Raw genomic sequence first — 23,211 nt, 5'->3', positions numbered from 1 at the left:
TAACCATGTTTGTGTATCCTAACAACTGTAACTAAGTACTTCTGTAACCAGCCTATTGTAACAGCGCCATGATGCCTCAGGGCTGCTGTGTGCTATATAAAAACAAATAAATAAATACCTGGCACTTGGTGCTGGACTGAAAAGCTTAAGGCCAAGAATCACTGACAACTATAAAATGTTGGTGTTCTCTCTACCCCATATGACAGAGGTTAAGTTCACCCCCGCCCCCAAACCTAGCTACCCCTTCCCCACCCCCAAAACCCAGAAAAGAGGTGTTAGTTCTGGTCACTTGAGGATCTGGGCCCGAAAACAGAATCCTATTAGGTTGCTCTGGTTGGACTTCCACAAGATATGCGACTGGGTTTTGGTGCCGGTCACAAGGCTCATTTTGAGCCTTGCCAATAGAACTGCTAATACGCTGGAAGCCATTAGGACCAACAACTGCTGTAACACCCATGCGGCATGTGCGTGGAACTCAGGAAGATGGCACAGGATTGCAAAAGATCTCTCGTCCACAGCCGTGTGATGGAAACCCTTGCTATTGTTGCGTTTCAGCGAAATCGGATGAAATTCTGGTCTTGAGAGATCAAGGAAGTTTTCTTCCAATTCACTGATGACCACGGTGGAACAGAAGATTTAGTAGGCACTGAAGTTAGTTGCTTGCATTGTGTGGACAGAGTGATTCGAGGAGCCATCTGTGTGGACTGCTTGGAATCTGAAGAAGTCATTTATCGCCAACATCTTTGTAAAAACAGAGCCAAGCTGAGACCGACAAGGCTGGACCCTGTACTAGAAATTATTTTTGGTGTTTGGTACCATAATGGAATATGAAGGTAGGCGTTCTTTAAATCCACTACACAGAGCCAATAATCCTGCTGCAGAGAAGAATGTATCTATCTTTTGGGAGGTGAAGACAACTCTTGACAGGTCTAGGATAGTATGCAGAACATCCTGGGAGGGTTTGGGCACCGTGAATATGTGAGAATAAAACCTCTCACCCACTTCTGCCGGGGAGGGGGGAGGAGGGAATAGTGAGGGGTGGGGGTGAAGGGAGTGGAAGGCTGTAGCCTTTGCAGGCCACCAAGAGGACCCAAGCATCTTTTGATATATTCTGCCACACCTCCAGATGAAGAGCGATCCACCCGACAACTGTAGTTTCATGAGGGGATTTAAAAAAATAACAAATTACCTGCTTTCCCGTTTTCAGCACAGACAGGTCTGGTTGATGAGACTTGTGCCCCTGAAAACAACAGAATCCCATCATTTATCTGGAATGAAAGCCCATTCTTTGTGGATATGTAGACTTGGAGCAATGTGCTTCATAAGAACAGAAAGCGGTCTTGCTGCTAATGTTCTTTGCTTTGGCATCAGTTGAGCTGTGCAAGTTGCATGCCTTCAAAAAGGGAGCCAGCAGCTTTTCCTGAAAAGTCTTTGGAAAACTTGGTTGCATGGAGCCAAGACTGGCAACAGGGGTCTACTAGTAACGCTGCTGATGTGTCTATGCTGTGCTACGGTTTCAAACACACCCTGCGCTAGAAACCTGCCGCCTGAAATCCCTGTCTTGAGTGATTGAACTTATCCTAAGTGATGCAAGTCAAAGCTCTTTCCAAAGCTTTAAATTGGTGGCAGCTAGACAGCTTTGATGTTTGGCCTGTGTAAGCTGGAGTGCAAAAACATTTCCTTGCAGACTCCATACGGAATATTATCTTCCTTCATCAGGAGTTTGGAGACTGTGGAGGTGGATGTGTAGGAATTCGCTGCAGCTAGGAATGTATATGAGGGAAAGTTTATGGGGATGTCCACGGAGCATCAAAGCCTGTAAGCAGCATCTATTCTCAGTTTGTGTACAGACTAGAGTGCGGTATTTCCCCTACACTCTTCTAGCCTCCAGTAGGACATCCAGTTGTAGGATGAGGCCTGAATGATCAGGAGATTTTATGGTTCAAGCTCCCGATAAAACACCTACTTCAGAAGGAGATCTGGAGTTGGAAATGTGTAAATAAAAAAAAGCCTGAATTGAAGATTGTCCTCTTCTTTCTGCATGTCAGCAGGCACTTTATGTGGGGCTTCCGGCAGAATATCAGACTACTTTCTTTCAGAAGCAGTGGATGGACTTCCAATGGTTTTTGAATCTCCGGTGACTGAGAAATTGAGCATTAAAGTAGTTCCTCAGGTTCCGAATGCATTAGGTTTTGGAATCTACTGAGGGGTGTCGATATCGGCCTGAAGGGAATTTGTTCGCACGTTTCTGCCGGGAGACTGCCAAGAAGGACCCATCCCACTCCCAAACCATGGATCCATGTACTGTTACGAATCCTAGTTTGAGTGGGGGGCAGTGGTTGTGAAACGGTTAATGGTAAGGACATTGTGTGTGGTGTCTATTCAAGCCTAGGCCTAAAAGGGTTTCCATCTCCCCTCCCCAAAGGCAGCACTAGGCATCGAAATCAGCCTGGTGTCAACCAATTGGTCGAGTTCGTGAGTAGGCAAAAAGTCAGACATCAGTCAGTGTCATTTTGAGGCCTACTGTGGACACATGCCTCAGACTTTTCTATGGCCTCCAAAGTTTTGGCTGTTAAGGAGCTGCTCTGGTCCCGTCCCGATGGACGGAATCTACTCCAAGTATGAAAGAAAGGGAACGGGGTGTAGGAGTACGTTGGATACACCTGGACTAGAAGGTTTTAGTACGGTCAAGCAAATAGACTGTTTAAGAGGTCGGACATGTTGATGCATTGAAACCAACACCTGATCACAATACCAAACTAGTTTGCTGCAGACACTAGATCGCCATGCATGAGAAACCAGCCACCCCCACTCTTGCAAGAGTGGGACTTTAAGGATCCTCATGGTGAAATATAGTAATCAAGTAGATGCATTATAGAGAAGCTGAAAGCTGCATTAGAAAAGATGAAAAAGTCCTTCTGGGGCAATGTGGCCTAGGGGATTGGCCAGTATAAGTCACGTCGGAACATGAAAAAACCATTATCCAATCATATTTAATGGGGAGTACAGTTCTGATGAGGCAGAGGATGGGCTCACCATTACCTTACCCACTCTAGTGCAACATTAAGAATCAAAGACTAAATCTGGTTTCAAATACTGCCAGGTTTCCAACAGATAGCCACAGTAGAGGTTATTGTATGTACAGTCTATCAAGAAGGCCAGCAATAAATTAGCGAGAGCAAAGCACCAGAAGCACCTATGATTTGCACCAGAAACTTTCCAGAATGTCAAAAACAGCTATAGTAGAAGTGATTTTTCACCTTTTGTGGCAACAAGTGCATAATCGAGTCGCAGCATCAAATGAGCCCACTGACTGGATCAATACAGAAGGAATTTGAATGCAAATCGAGGGGACTTCAGACCAGGTCTGTCTGCAATAGATTAAACTTACATCACAATGTATTTGTCTCACAAGTATGCCTTTGGTGAAAACATGCGCTGGTGTGTTGCCTTCTTGGACATCAGAATTTGTTCTGGTAGCAAGAATCTATAGGACAAGCTAGCCAGAAAGATCAACCCAAGTTTGCTAAGTATCAGCATGGTCCTGTACTCAAAGACCACCATACCTAGTCAACTGGTTCAAATCAGACTACCGTATGTTCCGGCGTATAAGACGACTGGGCGTATAAGACGACCCCCAACTTTTCCAGTTAAAATACAGAGTTTGTGATATACCCGCCCTATAAAACGACACCCTGCGTATAAGACGATCCCTGCCTTTTGAGAAGGTTTTCCTCGGTTAAAAAAAGTCTTATACGCCAGAACATATGGTTATCACCAACTCCACCCATCACCTGTGAAGTCCCTGCAACACTCCATCCTGTCCCCTGTGATCTTCTCTCATTACATGGAACCGCTCAGAACACTGCTCATGCCACACAGACTAATATGCAGACGACACGCAGCTCTTCCTTAAGATAGCCTCCATGAAAACATCCACAGGATCATGGCCTGCCTCACACCGATCCAGTCCTGGATGCCCACTGCTTACCTGAAGCCTCCAAGAAGTGATTTATACAGATGAACACCACCGAACACCCTGGCATCCACACCAGACTATGCTATAAACCTTGAGGGCATCCACAGCCCCACTGGCCACCTGTGCCAAGTCCTTTGGGTTCAAAATCGGCAATATCACGTTCAAACAGCAACAAGGAAGACAAACGGCTTGGTGCAAACTTCTCTCCTGCAGAAAATCAAGCGCTTCATCCAACTTCATTATCTGCTGTCCAAGCCTTGGTCCTCCCCCACCTCAATGGTGGAAATGCTCTTTTGGAAGGCCTTCATGCTGCACCAAACAATGAAAGACTCTGCAAATTCGACTACACCACCCAAACCCGCAAACTGTACTGGCTCCCGCTGCAAGCCCGTACTATCTTCAAATCCTGCTGCATCATCTACAAAGCTGTCACCCTTCAATCCCCAAGCTACCCCAATGAGAAACATTCTCCAGAGGCCTGCAATCCACCCGAAGTAACGAAATGTCTAGACTCCAACTCAGTGAAGGAAGAAAAGTACAAGAAAACAGGCTTCCTCTGTGAACGCTCCTTACTGTCAACATCAGACTTTGCCCATTGCTTCAACAGTTCAGGAAAGAACTCAAGACCTACCGCTTCAAAGAATGGTTCCACCCAAACTCCTAGGTCCACACACCCTTCACTCCTCACCCTACCTGAGACTCTGATCTGCGCCACACTGTCCCCTCATTGCTTGTAGATCCCTTGCTGCCATTTCCCCACCCCTGCCTTCGACAGATAGCTCCCCGCTCCCTTTTTCTCTGCTTCTGCAACTGTGTTCTTCCCCCTATGAAAGTAAAGCACTCAGTTGCTTCCCAAAGCAAAGTCCACGCTCAATACCCCCATTTAAAAGATTTGCTTTGGCGGTAATGGTAACTAAAAGAGGTGTAAAACAAGGATGCCTACTAGCACCAGTGCTTAAACTGAAAAGTGTACGTTTTATAGCAGCGAAAGATAAAGGCTTTCAAAGATGCTTTAAGAACAGGACCTACGGATGCTTGTGCGCAGCAATATGTGATTAAGTGTAATCTTAGCCCCTCCATGGAATAGAGGGGCTACACTTGCATGTATAGAGAGAAGGAAGACAGGGGTGAGGGCCACCGCTACCGGACCCGCCCTCACAAAAGAACCACCTTGAGGGCAGAGGCACCGCTCAGTGCTGGTCTTACATCGGCCGATGATGCTTCATCAATGTATTAGCAGCAGAGCTCAGGGTCTTCATTTTGGATAATACAGTCAATGCAAAAGCGATTGACGCATGGATGCCTCTACTTGGAAGTAAGCCTGTTATTGTTATTTTTAGTCGAATCATTTTTTCTCAAATTGTTCTACTCTAACTACCCACCTCAAAAAATAAAAATGTAGATGGTGAGTTGGGTGTTATGCAATAATGCTGTGGGCATGCAGGGTTATAACCCAATTTAAATGCAAGAAAAAATTAACAAAAGAATGAAGAAAAAAAAGAAACCTCTGCTGCCCGCTCCAATGGTTGCACTCCTGGACCTTCCTCTGCAACACTTTGACCAACTGGGGTTTCCGGATGAGGAAGTGATGCCAGATAAATTCTTGAGGAAGGAGATTGATGAAATCGACCATCCGCACGGGGAGAGTGCGCTCGCTTGGGCTTTTTTTATTTTTTAATAATGAAAATGAATGATGGTAGATCAGCCTCCGAGAAATGTATGCGGCCATTCCATCTGCTTCCGGCACAAAACGCATAGTCACATGTACCCCGGGAAGACAGCCTACAGGTGACACCCCCCACCCCACCCCCATCATTCAGCTGGAATGTGACGGACACGGGATACATCAAAGCATTCCAAGAAGGGGTGGGGGGGGCGAAGACACCTTCCTGCAGCCTAATTTAAATATCAAAGGCTCCATGGATCTGCATTCCTATGGTCTACTCCGGCTGGTGGCAGTGCTTACAAACAAGGGTGGCAGTGCATACTAACAAGCCTGAAAGGGCTAGGTTGCCGGAAACAGGAAGGTGGGACTCCCAACCCTTTGGTATGCAATGTGTCAACTTGAAGCTAGTTCCCACCCCTCTGTATGAAAGGCAGTGAAATCTATGTCCGGGTCCACCATTTACTGTAGGCAAACCCCTGCAGAGCTGACCCCTTTCAGAGCGGAGAAGTATGCATTTTGCGGGTGTGGGGGTGGGGGGGGAAGAAGAAGTCTGCTCTCGCCACATACTTCAAGGAAAACGTAATCAAGAGTCGCAGATGGCTCAATTAACCAGAGACACTTTGATCGACAGACAGGAAGATGGGTGGGACTTGTGTTGTCACCCCTTGTCTGTCATGTTGCAGAGCACTCTGTTCCTGACGTCATGCATAACAAAAAATGTTGGTGGGGAGCCAGGATTGGTTTGGAACGGTAGGCTTAGCCTGCACCAATCACTGGGGCCCATTTGGTGTTCAGAGCGGGCTGAACCCCTAACTTAGCAGATCATCCAAAGACTCCGAAAGGAGTAGAAGGGCTCTGTACCTGGGCTGAAGGTACAGTATACCTTATATCAAGACAGAAGCAAGATCCCTCCCCCAAACATCTCCCAGGGAACAGAGGGAAATACCCAACTCTGAGGTTCTCCTCTTGTGAGATCGGGTCCTTTAGCGGTGGCCCTCACTTCGATCTTCCTCCGAAGCACACCTTGATGTGGCTGCCTTTTCTGGGCCAGAAACTTCAGCTCCAAGCTGGTCAAGAAATCGAAGGAAGTCAATGCCCTGACTGAACCCAAGTATAAGCAGGCCTAACGCTCACCATGGGTACAAATGTAGGGGCACCATCCAAGCACTGAGGGGCTCTATGCGCACCAGATTCCATGCAAGAGAGGGGATGAAGACAATCAAGCACGAGCCTAACCTCTTGCACCCGACTGTGGGAGCTCGGAACCACACGTGCCATCTCCACTGGAGGCTGTCTCCAGCTATTCAGCTCTTGGGGGAGGAGGGGGATAAATTAAAAAAAAAAAAAAAAAAAAAAAAAAGACAGTCTGGGACAGTGTCCAACAAATTCTGTTCCTATTCCCAGAAGCAGGGAAAATTACTTCACGCCCAGAAACTCCTCAAAGAAGTCAGCCCTTCAGGAGTGGATTTGTCAGCTTTTGCAGAAGTGGTTCATACAAGCGCCGTCTCCTCTTTACAGTAGCAAAGCCCTCATGAGGAGAGCATCCAATCAAACTGAGTCATAAGTTTCATTAAGGCTTTCTGGGGCCTGGGTCCAAAATACCTTCAGCTATCCCCCCGCAAATGCCTCCCCTCTCAAGCTCTTCGCTCCTCTACTTCCCAACTCCCTCAGGGTCAGCCGTTTTTCAAAGAAACGAGCTGGGGGTAGATCTCAGTCCTCCCAGCCACTCTAAAACTTGGAGAACAATTTCTGGTTCCAGAAGCACCTCAAGACCTTCCTTTTTGCTTCTGCCTTTGCTCCCCCTCTACCCTGCTGGTCTGCTCTCTTGTCACTGTGCACCTGGCCACCCTCTGTCCCCAGGAACCTGCTCATCCTGCCACCACTGCCTCCTGGCCACCCCTTGCACTGGGGACTGTATCTGTACCCATACAGTCCCCCACCCCCATTTTCTTTTTCTGCACTTATCACACTTACCGAGTTCTGCTGCTGTAAACAGCACTTGCCGGCTGCACTACCTCAGTTTATTGCCTCCATTATCCATTTGTATTTATTATAATGTATCTGTTCTCCTCTGCTCCGCACTTTCCACTCTCCCCCTTCCATGCATTACCCCCCCCCCCCCCTTTCCCATGCACTTGCGCGTTCTCAATGTCACTGGGCCTAGTAAGACCGTTGTTGTATTCCCATGTTCCCCTCCCTTGCCTTCTCGCGCTCGGAAACACTTGTGTACGAGCGTGATACAAATAAACTATATCATATTAAGCCGATTCCATTCAAAAATGGAGACCCTTCACAGCATCTTTCAATTTGATCTGTCTATTTTCTTAATCCCCATCAACCTCAAGGTTGCCAATTTCTGCATCCCCATCCAGGATGGTCATAGACGGTTCCTCCAGTTTGTAGTAGTGGAGGATAATTGTCAGCTTCTAATATTCAGCCCCCAAGGTCTTTAACAAAGGTCCTAGCAGCATTGGTAGCCCAGCTGATCATACCTCCGCCCTTACCCGCAGGAACACAACTACTGTGAGGCCCCCTTCTGGGGAGGTTTTGTTTGAAGAAACCCATGCTGGTCCCCGCTCAAGAGTCTGCATTTACTGGGGGACTTTACCAACACTCTGAGGATCTCCTTCCCTCCCATGATGGCAACGTAGCTTTGAATCACCATTAAGCAAGGCGGCTTCTGGGCACCAGTGATTGGAGGTACAGGGAACCATGGCCTTGAGAGTTTGTTGTGCCCTAGGTCAGGTTTCACATGAGACCTCCTGCACCACTGGAATGCTGCATCTTTGCAATATTTCAGCCTGGTCAAAGTGTCCCACTATAACAGGAGTTGGCGGGATGACTTAAGGAGTCAACCCCCCTTTCAGTGCTTCCGCTAGTCCCCCGATTACAACAGATGCCAGTCAGTTGGGGTGGAGTGCTATCATGTGGTCCTTGTCCATTAAGGTGAAGTTGTCCAAGAGGGAGTGGCCCTTTAACTAGACAGAGCAGTCTACCATCTGGAGGTCCCTAGGAGCCATCGCTCCAACCCTCAGAGAAGGGCAATCAAGATCTTCACAGAGGATATGGTTGCCATGTTTTATATCAACCATCAGGGTGGGATAAGGTCCAGCAGGATGACTACAAGATTCCGACTTGGGCAGATGTCAATCTCCTGTTTCTCGAAACCTTGTATATCCCACGAGTGGGAAATGTCAGGACAACATCATAAGCATAGTGTTCCCTGAGGCTCCTTGCCTTCAGAGTAATTTGATTTGCGACAAGTCTGGAATCCCGTCTGTTGGGCACAAATCAGGAAGCTTTCCTCCTGAATTACATGTAAAGGGCCAGGGATCTCCTCGCATTGGGCACAAACATCTTCTCTTCACCTTGCCCTCCGTCCTGCTATCAACCTATCCTCCCTTCCTGCTCATTTAGAAGGTTCTGTTACAAGTCAGGATGGACAGAGTGCATCTGGGTAGCCCCATTCTGGGCAAGGAAACCCTAGTTCACCCCACCTGTTTTGCCTCCTACAGTAGCCCATCATTCAAGTTTTGACCCTCAGTTTTCCTTTAGTGGAATGCCTTCTGAACAGGCAAGGCTTGAAAGAGCGGGATCAACAATGGCTCTTGCATTGGCCGTTCAAGGCTTCTCACCTTCACCAGGACCGTCTCTGCCTACCCTTAGGGAGTTCTGAGGGAATCCTCATCCCTACTCCTTATGCCACCCTTTTGATATGGGAAAGGTAGTCGAGGGTTATTTGGCAAAACTGGCACACACTACGCAGGGTTAACAGTTGTTGGGTCACCTTCGGCCCAGGGCATGTTTGTCGATAGCCTACAATGACAACCTTTAACAGATAAGTGAGGACAGTTATCAAGATGGCATAGGAGCCAACAGATCTACACTCATGAGACAGTACAGGGAAGATATACGTGTGCTAGGACTGGCTCCTGGTTGGATTTTAAGAGTGTCCCAATGGGCGATTTCTAGGGCCACCACTTGATCATACGCTGAAATATTAAGCTCCCACTTCGTATGTTGGTCTTCCGAGAGTCTTTTGGTTCAGCAGTTTGTCTCAGGTCATCGATTTTTGTTCATTAAACTTTGAAATTGTTTGCACGTGTGTAGTTGACCACTGTATGTTGTGCAATTCCCCTCCCCGATATTACCGGGTGTATCCTCTTTCTCCAAAGTCTTGGATGAGGAGGTAATGTTCCAATTAATTACTGGTATTCCGTTACTCCAAATGCTTCTCCTTCTCAACCAAGTCTTGGAACAACACTTCCCTCCCACCCGAGGGCTAGATGGGAGGGCTGAGGGGTACTACTTGGCAGGCAAGGACTTGACCATTATCCCCCCTGCTCTACTGGAGGGGCCAGAGCAACTACAATCAGGGGGACCCAATTGAATTGGAAATTCTAGATGTTCCCGTCTCATGAGGCAAGGAAGTCTAATTCTGGAAGGACTTGGGAAAGAAAGAGGGTGGAATGGATTTACTGGTGGGTGAGAAATAAGAAACCATTACCCTTTGAAGCAAATCATACAAGGTTAATTTAATAGACCAGCATAGAAATAACATCCCCCCCATCATAGGTTTTCTACAGCAAGGTAGCTCTAGGACCGCTGATCTATTCATTGCACAATTCCTTGGCATGCCCCTGCCTCTTGTTCCTTCTGCTCCAATCCATTCCTTGAACTGCTACAATTAGGCACCACACACTTAAGTAACCACAAGAATGCATGTATTGCTTTACACAACTCAAAATTATTGCTGTACATGATTGGCCTAACGTATGTGCTCACTTTCCATTCACGGCAGCTTACTTGACACGAAAGCCTGCTCTCCCTCAATTTAGCAAAGCATGGACCGTCTGTGAAATGGTACAGAGCCTGACACAAGAACCTTGCACACCAGAGCAGTCAAGATGAACAGGTTACAACAGGTCTCTGGAGTTGATGGTACTAGTCTTGTGCCATAGAACGTTACCAGACTTGATTCCCCAGAAAAAATATGCAGAGCCAAGTAAATACTTGAAGTACAATTCGGTTTATTAGCAGCACATTTAAATACCGTTTGTTTTGCATAGCACTGCATACCAGAAATTCCAGTTTCAGAGTGCTTAGGTAGCTATCGCCCCATCACCCATCTTCCCTTTCTAGGTAAGATCCCGAAAGCAGTGGCCGCAAAACCGCAGCAACACATCCACACCGAATCTCCTACAAATCGACCAATCCAGGTTCAGACTCAGATGCCACACAGACAGCAACCATACAGGTGGTCGACAATGCCCATTACCAGCCTTGATGACAGACACCCCTGCTCCTGGTTCTACAAGACCAGGCATTTAACAGACCACCAGGGGGGCTCACGGACACCAGCATCAGCGCATGGGGGCGAACCAGCCACCTTCTTCTACGCTGGTTCAAGTCCTAACTCGCCAACAGTTCAGATGACTTCCTCTAGATCGCCAATGCTACCCGTCACTTGTAGAGTTGTGCAGGGTGAGGATCAATCTATACAAGGAGCCACTAGGAGCCCTCCTAGCCACACACAACATCCAATATACAGACGACACAGCTATACCTCAAGATAACCTCCATAATCCTTAGCCTCAAAAACTGCCTCTTGCCGATTCCAGTCTTGGCTATCCAGTGCATACTTGAAGCTCAACCACTCCAAGACCGAATTCCTACTCCTCTCCAACACCACCAAACACCCACACATAGCTATCAACAGCTGAGCGATTCACACCTGAGCTCACCTTCGGCGCCAAGTCCTCAGGTTCCATATCGACAAACACCTCTCTTTCAAGCCACACATAGCTAAGACAACTGGTATCAGCACTCCCTCCTGCGAAATGACAAGCCCTTCCTCCCTCCAGGCAGCTTAAGATCCACTGTTCAAGCACTGGTTGTATCCAACCTGGATGGGGGAAATTCACTCCTCGAAGGCCTCCCTTGTGTCCTATATGAGACTGCACGCCTCATCAAGGGTCTACTCAGATACAACCACATCACCCCGGCCCTCATCGACCTTCAATGGCTTCCGCTGCACGCACGATCACCTTCAAGCATTACTGCATCATCTATAAGGCAGTCAGTCAGCTACCTTGCAGCATCTCCGGCTGATAGCGCACCACCAGAAGTCAGGTCATGTGCAGACTTGAAATCTGCTGCTGAAAAAAGGAAAGTCCAGAAAACAAGCCTTCTCTGCCTACGCCCAAAGACACGAACTTCCTCCCTATCAGCTTCAAACTCGCTCCTACAATCCAGAAAAGAACTCAAGACCCACCTCTTCAAGGAATCGCCCTGCCTCACCACCTAGGTCAAAACATCACCCCTCGCGGCACCTGACCAGCTAGACAATGCCTGCCCCCCTCTCCTCCCTGCCACCCGGTACAGCTGTACCCTCCTCTGTATATCTGTTCCATTATCTCTGAAAAGCACTCCGTTATGTATCTGTATTGTTGTATACCTCTGTAAAGTGCTCTGTTTCTCGAAGCCAGGTCCATGATCAATAAACAATGTTAGATAAGAGTAAATCAACCTTTTGCACTATAAAAAAACATTTAATCATTAAAACAGTAGTTTCATTTAACACTTCCACTAATGCACATCGTAAAATTAACATAATTTCCCACATTTGTGGTATTTAATTTGTGACTGCCGAAGAAATGAATACATGAGTCGGCCTAGAGCAGTTGTGAAACCCTTTGTCCAAGGTGTAGCTTCTACTCATTGGAGGTGCACATGCTATGTGTAGAGAGCATTTGACGAGAAGGTGATCACTTATAATTGCGCTTTTATCAATCATAACACACTTAATACCGGAGACCAGTTTCTAAGCGTAAGACCGGTATTGGAACCTGTGTTGCTATGCGTTGTCTTACTTCCAAAACCAACACGTTGCGTTGGAGCTATCCTCCCGGCCCTTGCGTGATCGTGGTCCACAACAGCATATTAAGTATGAATTTTAAATGAACACACACTGGGGCCATTTGCTTCTGGAAGCACCCACAAGACTGCACTTTGCTATCACAATGCATGCCTTCTATGTGCTTTCAAGGCAAACATTTTTTTTTAAATAAAAAATATTAAGGATTCACAATTATTTTTTTTTAAACTCATTTCCATAGTTGCTAGCTTTCTTTTTTTGAGGATATTAAAATGTTCGTCACATTATACATTTAACAAGCTCTGCGCGTCTGAAACAATGACTAAGCATTTGGCATTACCATAATGTCTTCGGTTGTATTACTAAACCTGCAAAGTATGTTCTCAAAACACAAAAGGAAGCTTTCTTTAGACTCACATGAATTTAAAGTCTGGTACTTGTAGAGTTCTATTCAAGATGAAGAAAAACAAATACTATGTCAGGATTTCCATGAGTGCAATGTTAATATCATTTCTAGAAAATTGGCAGCATACTCTTTAAAGCCAAAGAAACATTCCTGGTAAAGCACTATGGCAGACTACTCAAATCCCAGTTTCATCACTTGACTAAAGTGTGACCCTGGACAGATCATTTTCTCTCAGTAGGTTTTTCCTGCTAAAATTATGTCTAGAAGTGATCCATGTTACAGTCTACATTAAAACCAAGCTCTTTGTATGAAATGTACCTGACAACGCTATTTAACTGTAGAACGCATATGAATCACTCTGTATAACTACGCCTGTATTACTGTGACCATGAGACATCCTACCACTTGCCCTATCGCTGAAACCAAAGTCCAACATTTTCTTGTAACAGCACCTCGATGCCCCTGGGCTGCAAGTGCGCTAAATAAATAAATACAATACGCCCTTAAGCTTGATCCCTCGCTCATGGTTTATCATAGCGCTGCTTCAAATATAACAAGCAGCCATTGGTATAGTGCACATCACACAAATACTAATTTCTAGGCTTACTTACGACAGCTTTCTACTTTGCATGATTCTCTCGAATATGAATAACCTCACTCCTGGTGGTGTCAATGCAAATAAGGTGGCCCATGCACATCTCGCCACACAGAGGTCTCCCAAAAGCTAGAACCAGCAATAAGTCTAAAATAACCATCATACTTTTCAGGAGCAATGTTAACGCATTCCTTTTGCAGGTAGGTCTGTTCCATAGGATCCTTCTCTGACCTAGAAGCAAACAGATTTCATTCATTCATCCTCATAGCACCCATCATAGGCCTTTCCAGTCGTTCTCAAGTTAAGGGCATTCAAGAGTGAATGGTTAAATGATTGCCTTAAAGAACCATGCTGCCCAACTACCCATATATAAAAAGATTTAAAGCCTGTTTTTAAACTTTATTGAGGGTCACGACTCTGCAAAAGCAATCAGCAATAAACAGTGCATAGGCCAGGCAAGAACATAGCTTTACATAATATGTCAGGCATTTTCAAACTAGGGTCCTGGAGAGCTTTCTTCATCAGATACCAATTCACACAGGTATATTCTAAACGGAGTCCAAATGTCCTTTGGTCAACTCGTGTTAGGTAGTGATATAACATACTGTTCCTCGCATTCATTCACATACGTGAGTTCTTTAAGGAAGTGGTCTATGCGTGGTGCTAGAGGGCTTTTCCAACACTGAATATTTTCCCTCCTCCCGGCCTTCCCCCCCCACCCTGTGGTTGCTGCTCTACACCATTATTTGGGCCTTCCCCTCACAACAGGAAACTGTGACCTAACGGTTTAAATAAAAACAAATCCCACAGTAAGGTAAATCGCACAGCAAGGTGACCCGACTTCGCAAACCAACAAGCAATAGAACGGCCATCAATAAAACATCCCTTTTTTACAAAGCTCTTCATTTCAATGAATATCCCAAAAACGTTAGAAAGCTCTCCAGCACCACTGGTTGCCTACTAGGGATTGCAGCAAATTGAAGCACCAAATCCATCCTTACCTTTCGCCTTCTCCATCGTGTTTTACATAGGGAGGGGGTTAGGGAGTGCTTACCTGTGCTACCTATGTGGACATAATACAAGTGTTCAGCCTGTAAAACCCCTCTGCATCTAAAACCCAAACCTACTTAAAAGGACAATCTCCCCACCCCCCCTAACATCGAAGACGATGGTGGACTATATTATACGCCAAGTCTTGCCTCCTCCATGTTTCATGGGTGGTCCCCACCACTCAAACAATACAGCTATCTTTCAGCTTGAAGGAGCTTGCTTGGAGTTTACCACCCTTGCAGACCAGGGTATACATCCCTGGCTAGGCCTACAGATAAGCCTTGTATAAGTTACGTTTATTACCTAAAATATGCAAAGCCATGTTCAAGTTAAGTTTATTACCTAAAATGGGCAACTAGTCCAAAATATATAAACAGGGACTAACAATACAACCAATAGAAAAATATGGAACCAACACAGCCAGCCACCCTCAAAGTCACGTGTGGTAAGAGGAGCAGAGCATTCCCATAAGAAGGAGCTGTAATATTACTGACAGATCCGAGTATGACATTCAAAAACGCAAAATTGCATCTTAATTTGTATGAGTTACTGTGCAAACAAGTATTGTTTAAAACAACATAGCTATTCTTAGTGAACGTATTATTTCTCCTCACTGGGGTATATATTGATATATTTCTCCAAATCGATGTAAAATGCGAATATCGTTAACATCGAGACATATATAACACACTACCTATACTACAATTTTGTATTCACATTTTGATAATTATTCTCAAACAGGAAAAGGAACTCCATTCACACTTTATTTTGATCAATGACGTATAAATAAAAAAGTGTTTGCGACATCTCACAGGCAGTTGGCAGCTTACAACTGAGCATTTAACCCACAAACAATATCGAGATATTTATCGCATATCGACATTTAGCCAAAAAATATATGACTTTCGGTCCAGATCATGCAGCCCTACCTGAGATGGTAGGTATGTGCTTCCTGGGGGCGGGGTTCCTCAAAATAGAATCCAGAAGAAAAGTAATTTAAAGAGTGCGTCCTGGTAGCTACGCTTTATCTTGATGCAGCTGCTATGAAACGACTGACAACTCATTGTCCCGTGAATGATCTTCATTCACATTTCACACCTTTTGACATAAAACAGACTGGAATCCTGAACTAAAAAAAGGGGGATCTGCCCAGCCCTATTAACTAGTTGTGCCCCCGTGTAAGCCACTCCAACCCCTCAGGCAAGGTCACAACCATCTCTCCCTCCAGACCACGCACCCTTTGATAAAAGGGTGCGAGACCTAAGGGGGAGATGAGTCCTTAAAGCCATATTCAAACCATGACAACACAGTGCGGGTCGTGTCAAACATAGGGTCCATAAGACAACAGCATAGTAGATAATCATGCGAGTGTAGTGGCCTAAACTCTGGTCATACGGGGTCTGCTCCCCACGAACACAAGACTTAATGACGTTCCTTCAGACGGTCGTACTCAGCGGTTCCTAGGCTCATATCTAGATGACCGCCCGGGGTGTGCCCCGCCCCCCCACCGGTGCCCCCAGCTGCCTCACCCTTGATGACGTTGCTATAGATGGTAGCCTTGAACTCCTCCTTGGCCCTTAGATCGAAGTCCTGCCCGTGGATAATGCGCATCTGCTTCAAGAAGGTGGACTTGCCACTTTCGCCCGCGCCCAACAGCAGGATCTTCACAAGGCGTTTGACGTGCGTCTTCTCCCGCGACAGGCATTTGTCGATCTCCCGCGACTTACGCTGCTGCTCAGCCTCGCGGCTGTTCAGCACACAGTGAGGAAAGCAGACAGAAAGCACCGAACGAGTGGGCAGGAAGTCCGCCATCTTTTCCAAGCTTCATGCAAGGGAGGCCAAAAAGGGAGCGCGCGCGACCCGCCCTGCGAGAGGCCCGGCTCGCAGATACCGCTGGCGCTGTTTCGCCAAGACTGAAACTAGTCGCGGGAGCGTGTGCGCTTAGCCGCGCCCCACATGACACCTCTGGGGGCGTATTCCTTACGCCAAACTCAAAAATGGCTACTGAATTTGTTGGTCAAGCGCAATGTCACAACGGATTTCTGACATAAGAGGTTTTCTTTTCTCTGCCAGAATCTAAGATGGCGGTTGCCTTGAGCATGCGCAATTTGTTAATACGGCGCCTTGCCTTAGTATAGGACATGCAAACGCGTTTACAGGGTTTGCACTGTGCCACAATCATCACGCACCCGCACAGCAGCCAACACCCTGAGTCCGCGAACGCGCACGCTCGTTGAACCGCTCAACCCTTCTCACGTGCCCTTTTTCTACTTTACATCTGTTTAGGAGACAGAAGTAGGACAGCGAACCAACAGCGCTTACTTTGACCGACTTGAAATGTCAAAGGTATAACCACCCGAGAAACACATCACATTAAAGTTCCACTGCTAACTTTGGTGGAAATGGAAAACATTTGATGGGGGATCCCACAAGGTCCGTGCTGGGAGTGGAGTTTGGGGGGGGGCGAGGAGTCAGGGTTTGGGGGGGCGGAGCTGGCAGGTGCCCTCCGATCAAAGAACATTTCCAAAATAATAGTTTAAAACTGAGCGATTTCTTTCATGCTGCTTCTTTTCCAAACTATTTATCAATTCCAGGAGCGGCCACATGGCAGCAACAGCAATAAAGGAGAGTATACATTTTCAGCATTATACATCGGATTATCTGTGGAAAGTAGAGGGGAACAGGGAGCCCCCAGGGTATCAGCATTTCAACCACAAACACCGTACAAATAGCATGGCAATCACATTATGATGAACATATAGGAGAGGAGTGAGCGGAGTCTGAGGGGGAGGACAAGGAGGTCATATAGTCACAGAACCGTCGCCAGATGTCCCTTGGCCTTGCATGGGGATGTTGCATAGCGTTCCAGGTCTCTTCGGCGTCGTGTGCCCAAGTAACTGATCCAAGCCATTGTGAGTGCACAGGTGCCCTAGGCCGGAGCCAGCATAACAAAATGCACCAGACCGCCAGAAGCATGCAGAGTCCCGCCAGTTTCTTTGAACTACGGCCCAGGTGGGGAAAGTCATGAAAGAGACAGTATAGCGGGGTGGGGGCGATAGTGTGTTCCAGTATGTCCGATAACGTGGCACAGACGGAGGACCAGAATTGGGTCAGGTGAGGGCAGTGCCAGATCATGTGAATGTCAGATGCTTGATCTAGGCCGCACCTGGGGCAGCTGGAGGGGGTGTCAGCTAACATACGATGTAATCTTTTAGGTGTATGATGATATCTATGCAGGATCTTAAATTGTATGAGCTTGAATTTCGAATTATATGACACATCTTGAGTGCGAGCGCACATACGGAGCCACCTTACGTCGGTGATCTCCACCTCTAGGTCCACCTCCCAGCTGCGTTTCAACTTAGTGAAGGGAGGGGCTGCCCTAGCCTGTAATAGGGAGTATAGTCTTGACACTTTACCATCAAAGGATAAATAGGAGCAGAGTTCTGTAACTATGGGTTCGTCAGGTGGAAGTGTTGGGAAATCAGGGTATCTGGATTTGAGGTTCTTTCGAAGGGAGGAGTATTGCAGCCATGCAGTGGGTTGGCGCTTGAGTGACGGAGGGAGGTCCGACCACTCAATGAAGTTGCCTTGTTCGTATACGTTGCAAAGTGTTAGGAAGCCAGCGTCAGCCCAGCAGGTCACAATGGATTGCGGGATAGATGGGACACCAGGGAAGAAGTTCCATAGCGGCAGGTCTCCACGGAATGGGTGCGGTGTGTCACCCAAAGCCCAAAGTTTAGTGAGTGCTAAGGATGTGGTAGCCACGGGGTCTGCAGAGTTGGGGTTGGATGGTATAGGTTTGAGGATGAGGGAACCAAGGACTCGATCGGAAACAGTGAGCCTTTCCAGTCGGACATGTGTGGGGGGTCGGTGGTTTCGAACCAATGGGAGGTGATTTGGGATTGAGACACCACCCAATACCTGATAAAGTATGGGGCACCAAATCCGCCTAATGTCTTAGGGGTGGTCAGCGTGGAGAGTTTAAGTCGGACTGCACCTGAGTGCCAGAGGAAGCTGTTTCATATATGGCGTAGTGTCTTGAAAAAAGCTTCACCTGGCCAAATAGGTAGATTGGTAAAACGATACAGGAGTTGGGGCAATGCTACCATTTTGAGAATACCAATCCTACCTGCTAATGAGATAGGGAGTCTAGTCCAACTGGATGTTTTAAGGGTAAGGTTTGACAGATATTTTGAGTAGTTGTCTTCTCGCAGCTGCGCGGTGTGACGGGGCACTTCTACCCCCAGGTAGGTGATACTCGATTGGGACCACGTGAAGCCCATTAAATCCGAGGGGGGTCGTGTAGAGTCCGTAAGTGGAAATAAAGAAGATTTGGAGCAGTTTACCCTCAATCCCGATATTTCACCGAACCGGGCAATGTCTGCTAGGATAGGGGCAAGATTGGTTTCTGGTGAGCGAATATACAGGAGAGCGTCATCTGCATAGAGGGAAATGATATCGGCTAGGCCCGCCGTACGCAACCCTCAATGGGAGTGTGACCGGCGAATCATGTCTGCGAAAGGTTCGATAGCGACGGCAAAGACTAGTGGGGAGAAGGGGCAACCCTGTCGAGTCCCCCTTGCTACCGGAAAGAGGGTGGAACATCTGTCTTCAGTGCAGACTCTAGCTGTGGGAGCGGTGTAGAGTAACCTAACCCAGGTTAGGAAGTTGGGACCAAATTTACATTTCTCGAGAACTCGCCATAAGTATTTCCATGATACCGAGTCAAAAGCCTTCTGCATGTCTAGGGTGGCTGCCACCACCTGCTTGGTGGGATTGATCCTGCTGATCACGTTAAAGAGCCTTCTCAGATTTAGGGATGTGGATCTACCGGGAACAAAACCTGCCTGGTCAGGGTGAACAATGTGTGGCATAATTGGGGCTAGACGATTAGCTAGGAGTTTAGCGTATATTTTAATATCACTGTTAATCAGTGAGAGGGGCCGATATGAGCCGCTTTGGGAGGGGGGCTTGCCCGGTTTGGAGGGGGGATGTATACCTTTTTCACAAGCTTCCTCCCAGAGGGACAGCATATGTGGGACCAGAAGTGACTTAAATTGCTTATAGAATTCTATGGGGAGCCCGTCGGGGCCAGGGGCTTTGCCAGATGCTAATGATTCAATGGCTTTGGTGAGCTCCTCGGGAGTGATGGGTCCCTCCAAGGAGATACCAGCTTCTTCCGACTGGACAGAGAGAGGGAGAGAATCCAAAAAGGAATCGATTTCTGAGATGGGGGGGGCATCAGCTTCCGAGTACAGGGAGGTGTAGAAGGATAGAAATTCTGCGTTAATGTCTTGTGGGGAGGCGGCCATGGATCCGTCCGGTCTCATTATGGACGGGATATTAGTTGCACCGAGTTCACAGCGAAGCAGCCTCGCCAACATGCGGCCAGGGCGTTCACCTTCGCCGTATCTCCTCACCAAGTGGGGGGAGTCCAGGAATTTGATCTCCCGTTCCGTGAGTTCTCGAAAGTTATCTAGTTCCGAGCCCAATGCCGAGAGCGTGGTTGGGGAGTGATCGAGAGCATATTGGGCCTCGAGATTAGCCAGGGACGATTCGCTAACGGAGATGTCTGCGCGGATTCCTTTAAGAATGTCACATCCTTTGGAAATGGCAATTCCCCTCGTATACGCCTTAAATGATTCCCAGAGCGTAGCGTGCGTTGTCACCGAGCCAGCATTGACCTCAAAGAACTCTTCAATAGACGACTCAAGCTCGGCAGCAAAGACCTGATCGAGAAGTGCATGGGAGCTCATCCTCCAGTGTCGCGGTCTGTTGGCGTCAGCGCCCCAGTTCAGCGAGATGATAACCGGAGAGTGGTCTGATAGCGTTCTGGGGAGGATAGCTTGGTGGGTTAGGGATCTGACTAGCATGTCAGTTATAAGCCATCTGTCTATCATAGAGTGTGAATCGTGGACCGAGGAGTAGAATGAATACACGCGGGACTCGGGGAACATTAATCACCAGTGATTAACCAGTAACAGTCGAGGGAGTGTTGTGAGAATAGTATAGGCCGCTTTAGAGAGTTGGCGAGGTCGCGAGCCTGACCTGTCCAAGGTGACATCCAGTATGGTGTTAAAGTCACCTCCCCATATAATCGGAATCAGGGGAAAGCTTTCAAGGACTGAGGCTAGGTGTAAATAGAAATCAGGATCATCAACATTTGGGCCATAGACGTTCAGGATGGCTACCTCCTGGTATTGGAGTGTGCCGATGATTTAAGACATATCTGCCAAGGGGGTCTATACGTGAATGATTGCATACAAATTTCAAGCTTCTGTGTATTAGAGTGAGAGTGCCGTGGCTTTGGGTGGAATAGTTAGTATAATATCTTTGAGAGCCCCATTGCTTGGCAAACTGTTCACACTGCTCGGAGCGAGCATGGGTTTCTTGAAGACAAAGAATTTTGACACCATGGCGCTCAGCGTATAACTGTATGTGGCGCATCTTTTTGTGGTTGCCCAAGCCGCGGACATTCCAGCTCATGAAAGTCAGGTCATCACTCGCCATTCGTATAGGGATGCTAGTACAGTCTCAGCAGATAGGTTGCCAAATAAAAGGAAATCCAACGATCCGGGAGTAAGCGGATCTCTGCCGATGCATATAAGAAGTAGTGCTGTGGAGCATATGGCGCCCCTAGCGCCCGTCATGTCATTTTTAACCATAACTACCCCCAAAACCCACCCACCCACCCACATCTCTCCCCCAACCAGAGGGACGAAACCCAAACCGATCAACAACAGAAACAACGTGCTAGGCATCTGTGCCTGGGGGGGCTGTACGTAGCATGGCGATGGCACGCCAAACCGGGGAGAGCGTAAGGATAACAAGTAATGCAGCAGTAGTAAGTAGAGAACATAGTATTGGGGCAGAGGAGCAGCAGGGCCCCGACATGATGGAATGGAGGCAACCGGGGCCAGAAGTGTCTGCAGTGGGCCCCGGTACGCCACCACAAGTGCGATCAGTGAGCCCAGATATGGTTCAGGTGGATGTATAACCCAGGTGACCAGGCTCGGAGGCTTGAAACCGACCGTGGGGTAGTCTCCAAACTGGGATCTCGACCGGGTGACAAAGCTGCTCTGACACGCGGTGAGGTCGTGGGAACAGCCAATGACAGCATCGCCAAGGATAGTCGGGGCAACAAGACCAAAACTGGTGGATGGGAGTTTGTGTATAAGCATAGGTACCACAAAAAGCTTGTTCAGTTATGGTGGCATAACTCATATGGGAACGAGCAGGTGTCATCTTGGTTCTTAACCTATGCAGTGTTAAGGAGAGGGTCATCCGGGAAAGTGTTTCAATCCTTAACTTCGCAGGGAAGAGCATGGATTACTTGACTCCTAAGTTGCGGAGCCTCTTTTTCACAGCGATAAAGGTCTTGCGCTCCTGCTGGACAGCGACAGAAAAATCAGGGTAGAGGTGAATTCTTGCCGGCCCAAGGTGTAGTTCCCCCTTGACTCTTGCCGCATGAAGTAAGGCATTGCGGTCGCGGAAATTAAGCATCCTGGCGATGATGGGTCGGGGAGGCGCACCCAGCCTCGGTTTAGCAGTGAGAGAGCAATGTGCCCTTTCAACCGCGAAGTGTGAGGAGAGCTTCGGAGTGTCTAGTATTGTTAAAAGGATCCGGTCAACATAGTCCTCCATGGGCTCTTTGATGTTGTCCTCAGGGATGCCAACAATGCGCAGGTTATTCCGTCTAGAGCGGGATTCGAGGTCGTCGTTCTTCTTTTCTTCCGCTGAGATTCGACTGGTGAGTGTGGAAACCGTGGCCCGCAGGGAACCGAGGTCGTCCTCAGCCGTGCCGACTCTGGTTTCAATCTCAGCGACCCGGCTGTCTGTTCTCGCCATATGGGCTTTTATAGAAGAGATCGTACCGTTCATGTCGTCCAATTTGGAGTGTAGTGCGGTAAATCCCTCCTGCATGTATTCTAGCATCCTCTGCGAGTCATCAACAGGCGAGGGTGTAGAGGCGGAGGCCTCCTCTTCTGGGGGATCAGGTGGTGACTTGGACGGTGTCTTGGCGAACATATTGAGCAAGCTTTGCTTCTTTCCAGCGCCAGCGCCCTTGGTCATGGTGACAGTGGAAGTAGGGCTACAGGGATTCCGTAGGGTGCCAACAAGAGAGCACGACAGGTTTCTGTGCTAATGGTTGTCTAGATGGGGGGGTGTCAGAAGGATGGTGGTGAGACTCGGAAAGCCACGACCCATGCGAGGCGAACTATAGCCAGCCAAAGGCACCGATGCGACACACCAGTCCCCTAAGGCGCAGGCGCTGTTAAGCGCTATGGGTCCAAGGTCATGAGGGGGACGTATCTAGAAGGATGAAACAGACGGAGAGCTCACCAGTGATGGTAGTGGGGGCTCCGGGGCCCCTGACTAGTACAGCACTAAATGTAGGTGGTATAAGCACAGCAGCGCGCCCAGAGCTGGAGTTGCGTTCAATGAGTTGGGATTGCGCAGCCGTCCAGGCGTGGGCTTGCTCTCCAGGCGCGTGCCAGTGTGGACTAGTGATTGTAGTGGTAGAGGTCCGTGGCACCGGGAGTGAGCTGGGCCCGTGAGCAAGAGAGTCAATAATGAGGTATCCTCTGATGCAGCGTTGGATGCAGGCCAACCAGCATGCAACAAGTGTAGTGGA

General features: G+C 47.8%; 1 protein-coding gene across 1 annotated transcript in view; it reads right to left on the bottom strand.

The window, feature by feature from the left end:
- GNA13 (G protein subunit alpha 13) overlaps window positions 1–16,686 on the bottom strand; it is a 273,931-nt gene extending 257,245 nt beyond the window's left edge. The window contains exon 1 of the mRNA XM_069655057.1: window positions 16,103–16,686. Within this exon, the coding sequence (XP_069511158.1) occupies window positions 16,103–16,385 (283 nt within the window). The 5' untranslated portion in view covers window positions 16,386–16,686. The remainder of the gene's footprint in view (window positions 1–16,102) is intronic.
- Between the last annotated feature and the right edge of the window lie 6,525 nt (window positions 16,687–23,211).

The sequence above is a fragment of the Ambystoma mexicanum genome, chromosome 3q (assembly GCF_040938575.1).
Source record: "Ambystoma mexicanum isolate Mex_15411 chromosome 3q, UKY_AmexF1_1, whole genome shotgun sequence".
Classification (NCBI taxonomy): domain Eukaryota; kingdom Metazoa; phylum Chordata; class Amphibia; order Caudata; family Ambystomatidae; genus Ambystoma; species Ambystoma mexicanum.
The sequence above is the reverse complement of the archived record's forward strand: the minus strand, read 5'-3'. Positions and strand labels throughout refer to the sequence as shown.